General features: G+C 44.4%; 1 protein-coding gene across 1 annotated transcript in view; it reads left to right on the plus strand.

Annotated features, from left to right (window-relative positions):
• LRP5 (LDL receptor related protein 5) overlaps positions 1 to 8,698 on the plus strand; it is a 246,308-nt gene extending 237,610 nt beyond the window's left edge. Inside the window, exons 20-23 of the mRNA XM_068260971.1 lie at positions 172 to 408; positions 4,004 to 4,146; positions 6,842 to 6,939; positions 7,521 to 8,698. Coding sequence (XP_068117072.1) covers positions 172 to 408; positions 4,004 to 4,146; positions 6,842 to 6,939; positions 7,521 to 7,782 — 740 coding nt within the window. The 3' untranslated portion in view covers positions 7,783 to 8,698. The remainder of the gene's footprint in view (positions 1 to 171; positions 409 to 4,003; positions 4,147 to 6,841; positions 6,940 to 7,520) is intronic.
• The last annotated feature ends 948 nt before the right edge of the window (positions 8,699 to 9,646 follow it).

Genomic DNA, 9,646 nt, shown 5'->3' on the forward strand with positions numbered 1-9,646 from the left:
GGTGGAAAGGAGGGTGACAGTGGGTAGGACCAGGGTGCCAGTGGGTGGGGAGGAGGGTGACAGTGGGTGGGGTGCCAAAACCAGTCAGGAATACTTACATTAACCCACAGCACTAATGATGATTTATTTTTATTTGTCTCTAATAATAGTTGTGTGATGTTTGTATTCCAGAAATCAGCAAGTCCTCATCGGACGAGACCCCTTCTCACACCAGTGCTATAATACCAGTCATTGGCATTATTCTGTCAGTCTTCGTATTTGGTGGGGTGTATTTTGTGTGCCAAAGAGTTGTGTGCCAAAGATACGCTGGGCCCAATGGAACTTTTCCACATGAGTACATCAGTGGAACGCCTCATGTACCGCTCAACTTCATCACTACTAGAAGTTCACAGCCTGGAGCCTACACAGGTAATTTGACCATAGGAAGGTGAATGATAAGAAACACACTTGATGAGTTTATTTCTTTGGGCGGTCCACTACCGGCAACAGTGGCCCAGAGGACAGAGTGGGAAGCCATTGCAAGATCCAGAGGCTTCTCTCTTCTTGGGTAAGTATCTGATTTTTGGCCTGAGTTTCGCCTCAGGTAGACGTTAACGAATTTGGATTTACATCAGTATGTGTGAGGAAGTGAAAAGTTTGCTTTTTGAGAAGTAAATCTTGAAGTTCAAATAACACCTAGAGGTGCCAACTAAATTCCAGAGCCTGGAGGGACCCAACTGCAAATATCATATTTAAAGAGAAACTCTGACCAAGAATTGAACTTTATCCCAACCAGTAGCTGATACCCCCTTTTACATGAAAAATCTATTCCTTTTCACAAACAGACCATCAGGGGGTGCTGTATGACTGATATTGTGGTGAAACCCCTCCCACAAGAAGCTCTGAGTACCGAGGTACTTCTGGCAGTTTCCTGTCTGTGAACCTTGCTGCATTGTGGGAAATAGTGGTTTACAGCTGTTTCCAACTGCCAAAACAGCAAGCAGCAGCTACATCACTTGCCAGCAGTAAAAATGTCACCATGTAATAAATGTCAGAATATAAATCAGGGATTTAAAATATTTTACAATGGGCAAACACTTACTAAATCATTTATACATAGTTATTGTAAAAATGAAGCACTTTTTTTTTATTACATTATTTTCCACTGGAGTTCCTCTTTAAACTCTGAAGCTGATGATTGTCTACCTCGAGGTGGTGGCGTTTTTAGCTTTGCAAGCAGCTTATGAAATATGAGTTTTTGATTTACTTCATAGTTCTGCAGACAGAATGAGAAACCTGTAAGGTTCCACCATTATTAGTGGTACTTTACCCCTCTGTACTTGCTGCTGGTGGGGTCCAGAAACCCCCAAATTGAAGACTTTCAAAGTTGAGTATAAAGGGGGTGGGGAGGCAGAGTTTGGACCACCAATTAAAGTCACAGCTTACTACTGTCCTGCAGAAACAAAATGGTGACAGATGTGCCAACCAATTCAGACTGAGCAAAACTGATGCTAGAGTCTACTAACATTTTATACAAGGCTAAATCTAGATTTATTGAGGCCCTGAGCTCCAGCGGGGACATAGGAATTAAGTTACCGTAAGTCAAAACTAGATCAGTTAATACTATTTAACTAGGGTTATAAAGTGAGAGTCAACTCAAGTGGAAATTCCTTTAAAAGGAACCTGAAGCAAGAGGCATATGGAGGCTGACTTTTTTTTTTTTTTCTTTGAAGCAATACCAGCTGCCTAGCAGTCCCGCTGATCTCTTTGGCTGCAGCAGTGTCTAAATCACACACATGAAACAAGCATGTCAGATTTATGTCAGAAGCACCTGATCTGCTGCATGCTTGTTCAGGGTCTATGGCTAAAAGTATTACAGGCAGAGGACTGCCAGGCAACTGGTACTGTTTAAAAGCCTCCATATAACTCTCACTTCAGGTGTTCTTTAAATCAGTTCTCTGGGAATCCAGTTTTCTGAGAACGCTTGTATTCCATACTGTTACCGTGGTTGCAAGTAGGTGAAATTTGAACGCAGTTTTAGAAAACTAATAAACAAAGTAAACCTTTCTGGATGTGGAAAGGACTGCCCTTCATTCAAGTCACATGTCTGTCGCATTGCATGAAACCGATAGATTCAATTAAAAGGGAGGTGTAATGTTCCCTTTAATGCACGGCTGCTGTCTGAAGATGGCGTATGGAAATACGTGTCAACATTCTCAGTGGTGTTTTCAATTACAGACTCCCAACATGGGGGATAGGTTAATAACAGGTCTTTTGTGGTAAACAAGTCAATCTGTGTAGGGACTCTTGCAATTATGTGCTCCGAGGGACTCGGCTTGTGTAGCTCCTAAAGAATCTGCCGTGGCAGCTGGAAAGCAGAAATATAGGATCAGCTGAAACATGATCCCATAATATGTAAAGCATTGAGTCATGTGGATTATTCTGCTAAGCTTTAAGCACTTCCTGGGCCGCGCTTTCACATGCACTGTTTGACACAAAATTCCGTATAGATTTTCAGCGTTTTCTCATCAATTCCACATTTTCCTGCTGTCTCCATAACGCTTCACACCAGCAGATATGAGGTAACCGCTCATGCATTTTAGCATTTTGCATTCATTACGGAGTATCAGTGACCATTACTTAACTCTGCCGAGAGATCTGATGGTAGCCATACATAGAACAATATAAACGAACAAGCCATGAAAACCTACAAATGTACAGGGAACCCAAGGTGAGAGGAAAATGGAGGCTGCCATATTTATTTCCTTGCAAGCAATGCCAGTTGCCTGGCAGCCCTGTTGATCTTCTGGCATAAATAGAGTCAAAACTATGGATCAAGCATACGACTGATCCAGTGAAACCAGTCAGAGTACCTGATCTGCTGCATGCTTGTTCAGGGTCTATGGCTAAAAGTATTAGACACACAGGATCAGGACTGCCAGGCAACTTGTATTGCTTAAAAGGAAATAAATATGGCAGCCTCAATATCCCTCTCACCTCGGGTTAAGTTTAATGATTCCGTCAAACTCCACAGATTCAGTTTGATTGATTTTGATAAAAAAGATTTAGTACATTAATAGAGAACAGAAGCGCCAGCAGAATAAAAGTAGTTAAAAGTCTTAAAATAGGAAAGGTGGTGGTGGACTTACCTACTCCAGAGGACACAAGATAAACGTAATGTCATTTAAACAAAGAAAATGTATTCAAATGTATACACTCCACAATAGTTTGCAACGCGTTTCACAGGCGTGACACTGCTTCATGCCTGCGAAACGCGTTAAAAACTATTGTGGCGTATATGAATACATTTTCTTTGTTTAAACATCATAACGTTTATCTTGTGTCCTTTGGAGTAGGTAAGTCCACCACTACCTCTCCCATTTTAAGACTTTTAACTATTTTTATTCTGCTGCTGCCTCTGTTCGTTATTATTGTACAAAGTCCACCCCAGGAGGAGGGGTGTTTTACCCCCGCCTCCTTTTTCTTCCGATCTACAGAGAACGACTTCTAAACCCTGAGTGGGAACAGGTCTAATCTTCCCACCTGCCTTTACAGTGGTTGCCTGAATGGTAACCCGGGTTTGTGAGTATAACGATACTTGCTTATTTACTTACCTGCCCACCAATACATACTACACAGTATCAGGCTCTCGGTGTCCCTTGTCTTCTACCCTTGTCTACTTGATAAAAAGATTGTTCAGTTGCATAAATTAGATCCCTTCAAGGCCCTTTTGTTAATTTTTGTATTATTATTTTTTTTTTCATTCAATTTGGGCAGATTTGATCTGCCAAGTGTGTGCTGCTATGTCCATGATGTCATCTGAAAGTTAGCTAGTGATGTCTCTCTCCATATTTCTATATCTGGGTCATTGTTTCATTGTGGAACTCTTATACTGAATGACAAACTTTGATGGATGAGCACAACCTTCAATCAAAAGTGTGAATGGAATTGGTGGATACATGTTCTATAAAAGTAAATACTGATAAAGGAAAAACTGTAACCTATAAGTCTCCCTTATCACCAGGTATACCATGTGGAAAGCAGATGATCAGCTCTATGAGTATCATGGGAGGCGGTAGCAGCGGGGCTCCCCTTTATGACCGTAATCATGTGACTGGGGCCTCTTCAAGCAGTTCATCCAGTACCAAGGCTACCCTCTATCCACAGGTAGGTGTCTGCTCCAGCACAGGCCATGCCCAGGCAGCTGACATTGTATCGTGCATGACTGATAGCTTTGGGCAATTTAACAGTTCATTATAGTTAAAGTTCACCTATACCCAAAACTTAACAAGGCAGTTCTAAAAACATTTTTTTGGAAGGGGGGTGGAGGGTTTATTTAGCAAAAAATATGGTAATCCTATGGATCCACAGAATACCCAAACAGGATGTAACAGTCCACGGGCGTGATGCACTACTCTGTGGTAAAGTTGAGAGGGAGGGGGTAGGCGGGACCTCTTGCCTGGGATGACAAAAGGCTAGAAACGGCTACGCCCCTACTGAGGTAAGTGACTTAAAGGACTTACGAGGCGAAAATGCTAAAAAAAGTAAATTACCTGCCTCATCTTTTATGGCACGGAGGACGCCGTCCGCGCCCTCCGTGCCGATCCGCCAGGTCCCCCCGCTCATTAGCCCCCCGGGCCGGCTGCCGACCCCACGGCCCGGGTCGGGCTCTCCTGCCACCCGCAATATGGCCGCTTCCTTTGGCCGCGGCTGCGCAGTCCGCCTGGCCGCGAGTGCGGCTGCGCAGCTCTAGGGCCAGCCCCCCTGATCCACGCTACATAGCGGCCATATTGCGGGTGGCAGGAGAGCCCGACCCGGGCCGTGGGGTCGGCAGCCGGCCCGGGGGGCTAATGAGCGGGGGGACCCGGCGGATCGGCACGGAGGGCGCGGACGGCGTCCTCCGTGCCATAAAAGATGAGGCAGGTAATTTACTTTTTTTAGCATTTTCGCCTCGTAAGTCCTTTAAAAAAAAAAATTACAGGTGTACTTTAAACAATATTTGCTTTTGTTGGCTGCAGTTAGTGGATCATCTTTACTTAAAATGTCTGGGTATTTCCTTCTTACTTCATCTCAAATAAGATTGGGCTGCAGTATCAAATTGACTTTCTGGATAAAATAACGGTGTATCTTCTTTGCCTGTCCCGAGACCTGGATGCCTGAGAAAGCTCCCAGGTAGAGGGTAGATTTATGCGCACACTGCTGCACCACCTCTTGTGCCAGCTGTTTGGGTGATAATGTGGAACTAGGTGATCTTTGCCATACTGGCAGAAGGATTGCGTGTGCTGCCCAGTGATAATGATAACAACATCTAAACACAGGAGTGGCCAATGGGACAGCTGGAGAATTCCAAGGCTGCATGAGAACTGGGAGAAATGCTTCCTAATATATTAATCATGGCACATGGAGACAGATAAAAGGCCCTCACATTTCTTTCCATAGATCAGCTCCATGACTCGAGGCTCGTGTGTAATCAAGATCCACTCATTCCATGTAATGCATGTCTAGCACAGTTACAGTTCACTCTGAGTATAAGGACAGGGAAGCTAAAAGTGACAGTGTGCGTATAACTAAAGCTGTGTACACCTATTAGATGGAACTCAGCCAAGGCAGTTCTTTGGAGCAGTCTCGGCCAAGAATCTAGCCTGTGCACAGGAGTCCTCCGAGGGTGCATAAAAGGTGACACCTATCGAAGCTGCCATATTTATTTCCTTTTAAACAATACCAGTTGCCTGGCAGTCCTCCTGATCGTTCTGCTCACCCATATGGTGGCTAAGATCTTGTGATGGGTGGAGAAATGGAACTAGATTTTCTTTTTTTTTAAAGGGTGGAGAATTATGGCCACAATTTTATGTGGAGGAGGAGGACTAGATGGTGGTGCTGGTCATGGAGGGGTGGGTGGTGGCTGTGCATCTATCGATGAAGAGGAGCGCGTTCGCATTCTTCCAGGCTTTGTTCACATCGAAATCGCTGACTGCAGCGATCTTCAATTTTTTTACACTTTTTTTTCTCCTCCCGGCACTGAGCTGCGTGCTGTGATTTTGTTTAAAGCGCCTTTGAAAGCCCATTTGCAGTACGATTCGTTTTTTCACTTCCTGACGCTTTTTTCAAGCGCTTTGCAATTTCCCTATATCTTCCGTTGAGCAAAAACGCTCAGAAAATGGTACAGGCAGCACTTTGCTGAGCAGATCGGAATTGAACCACTCAGATGTGAACACACTCATAGGGAATCATTGCACAAGCGCTTTTAGGGCAATTTTGAAACTCGCCAGCGCTTAACAAAAAAAACGGGGACCTGGGCAGTGGCGGAGGTCTGGAGGAGCACACGACAGCCTCTCATTTTTTGTCCTTACAGTCACCTCGTGTTTACTTTAAGGTTCATGCAAATGCACAATTACTGTTGCCAGCAGGAATTGAGATTCGACCCCTCAAGCAACAGTTTGTGGCCGAGTGCTGTACAGACACGTCACTAGACTAGAAACCAAAAATACATTCTGTTGCTATGGAGTGGGGAACAAGAACCATGTGCGGCACATGACCGAGCAATAAGGGTAAGGTGGAGAGGACAGTTCTCTCAGCTTGTGCTCAGCTGAGATGATCTGTCCTTGGCAGGGACCACTGCCATCTACTGTGCATGTGGGCTATAGCCTCCTTAATAAAGCAGTCATTACTCTTTGCAGAATACAGCTACTGATAGCTCCACCTCCAGAGGTAAGTGATATCAGGAAGGCCCTGTGTCTATGCAACGGCAGTGTACAGTATCTCTACAACAGAATTGCAGGCTGCCCTATGGAAATCTGATATGAGACAGTTGTTAGAGGAAGCACTTCCACTCCAATGATGTATAATAAATTCTCCTCCACAGATCTTGAACCCGCCTCCATCACCAGCTACAGACCGGTCGCTGTACAACACAGAAGTATTTTACTCTTCAAACAGCCCTTCCACTACAAGATCCTACAGGTGAGTCTATTCTGCTATGTGCAGCCCCTTCCTGCTTTCTGGTGCTAAGCTAGGCCCTGAACTGCGCACTTGCTGAGCAGTTCAGGTTTCTGTCTGCCACTCGCCAGTGCAATTCCGGTGGGGTGGGGTATAGGGGTGGCTAAAGGGGAGCACAGGAGGGGGGCCCTAGGAGAGGGAAGAAGTCAGACCCGCCTCCTCACTGCATGCCCCCATCCCCGGGACTACAAGGGTTCCTTCTTTAGTAGTTATGCCACTGTTATTTCTGTCCGACTCTTCACCAAGGACCAGAAAAATATGGAAAGGCATAATGTAAAATCTAGGCAACGTTCACACCTATTAAAGCATGTTCTGCACACAGCTATTGAAAGTCAGAGGAAAATCACCCTTCTAAAATTCGGGTTTTCGCATGCAGGGGAAAAAATGTAAAACATTTGCATACGAATGCAAATTTTAATGCATAAAACTGCATGCAAAAAAGTTTAGTTTTCCACATTGCTAGGTGTGAACCTTGCCTTACTGTTCTGTTTGTGAATGCAGTGAATATATTTTCTTTATTGCCCATATTTCTTGTCTGTTTGCAGGCCCTACCTTATACGAGGCATTGCTCCTCCCACCACACCGTGCAGCACAGATGTATGCGACAGTGACTATACCACCAGCAGGTGGAAATCTAATAAATACTACATGGACTTAAATTCTGATTCAGATCCATATCCACCTCCTCCCACCCCGCGGAGTCAGTACATGTCAGCTGAAGAAAGCTGCCCACCATCCCCCACCACAGAGCGAAGCTACTTCCACCTCTACCCACCGCCCCCCTCACCATGTACGGACTCCTCGTGACCACACACAGAATTACCCGCCGCCCTCTCGTCATTTGTAAATATTTTAAATATGAACAAATATATATAGATATATAAATATGATTTTCATATAATGATCTTAAAGCGGACCTGAACTCACAACTTCCTCTCTGCTCTAAAAGATATGCAACAGCACAATACCCTTTAAAGAAAAACATTTCTTTGTTACAGCTGATACAAATCCATTAATAAATATGCAGTGCGTCTACTTCCTGTTTTCATGGAAGCAGACATATTGTCAACATCCTGTGTTTACCAATGATCTCTCTGCTGTGGGAGTCAGCTTACACACCTGAGGGATCAAATTACAATTTGTGCTTAGTCACAGATGAGAGGGAATTGGGCTAAACTCTCTAAATACGTACAGGGTGCATTTCTCTGTTTTCCTTCTGTCCTGTGCAAGAGTTCAGGTCCACTTTAAGTATAATTCTGAATGATGTTTTTATAAGAAAACAAACAAAAAAGAGAAATGAGAAAAAAAATAAATGTGAATATAAATGGGTTAGGGAGGGATTGTGAAAATTGTACAGTGGAAAAAAATATTTATATTTTTTTTTAATTTAAAATTCATGTGCCATTTTTTTTTCTAACAGAAGCCACAATATTACCTTTTAAAGATGTAAAATTGTACACTTTTATTTGTTTTTTTGTGTGCTATAGTGGTGCTAAGTTGGAGTACAGATCTCACAGCCTCACTAGCCATGTAAAAGATGCTATTTTTCTATGCCAGCGAGTGCATTAGGTGTTCCAGGAGATGTCTGGGTATATTTAGGTTACATTGCTGAGATGGTTCTGTTTCCCTGTGTCAGACACAATGTACCACTACCCACAGCTGCCAATCACCACTTGTGCTATTTTAAACTCCACGATGCATTCAATAAATGTGTCCAGAGTTATATCTGTTATTGCATTTCATTTCAAATAGCTTCCTTCTCTTTTTTATGTAAAGCTGTTTCAAAAGACTAAGCTAAAACTGCCTTTTCTGTCCCTGCGATGACTCTGTCTCCTAGTTAAAGTGAACCTCCAGACTAAAAATCTACTCAGCAGCACTGAAAAGGCTTGGTGTTTCTTTAACAGTTTCACAGCATCAGAACTGTTTTTCTTACCCAAGCCTCATTTTTAGCTGCACAGAAGCTAAGCTCTGCCCCATCAAAGAAATCTGCCCGGGCATTTTTCCCCTGATGCTGTGCAAAGCATGATGGGATTTCTGATGTTGTTGTTCTGGTTGCCCAGCGCACGCAGCTGGGAGGGGTGATGAGAACATAGGACAGTTGGAACTGTGTCTCATGCTCCCTGTCACCTCCTTTCAACCAAAAAGATGGCTGCCCCCATGAAATCACAAACATTTGCTTGCTCTTTTAAAACAGGGTAGATAAGAGATTATATTACCTATATATTCTAATTAATTTAACTAATGTAAACAGTATGTTTTTTTAGGCTGAAGTTCCTTAAAGGGAAGATCCGCGCTGCTTAAAAAAAACAAACTGCACTCACCTGGGGCTTCTTCCAGCTCCTGGCAGTCGATCGGTGCCCTCGGCGCAGCTCCTCTCCCTCCGGGCGTCCAGTTGTGAACAAGCCGACCTCGCCAGGTCTACTTCCGGGTCGGCGTCATGTGCGTTCCATGGCACGGGTCACGTGGTGTACGTGACGTCATTGGGTCTCTACTGCGCAAGCACAGTAGTTCTGTTCCTGCGCAGTAGAGACCGGATGACGTCTCTGCACCACGTGACCCCCGGCCGTGGAGCGCACAGAAGCCGACCTGGGAGCCGACCTGGCGAGGTCGGCTTCTTCACCACTGGACGCCCGGAGGGAGAGGAGCTGCGCCGAGGGCACCGATCGACTGC

This window comes from Hyperolius riggenbachi, chromosome 11 (assembly GCF_040937935.1).
Source record: "Hyperolius riggenbachi isolate aHypRig1 chromosome 11, aHypRig1.pri, whole genome shotgun sequence".
NCBI classification, from domain to species: domain Eukaryota; kingdom Metazoa; phylum Chordata; class Amphibia; order Anura; family Hyperoliidae; genus Hyperolius; species Hyperolius riggenbachi.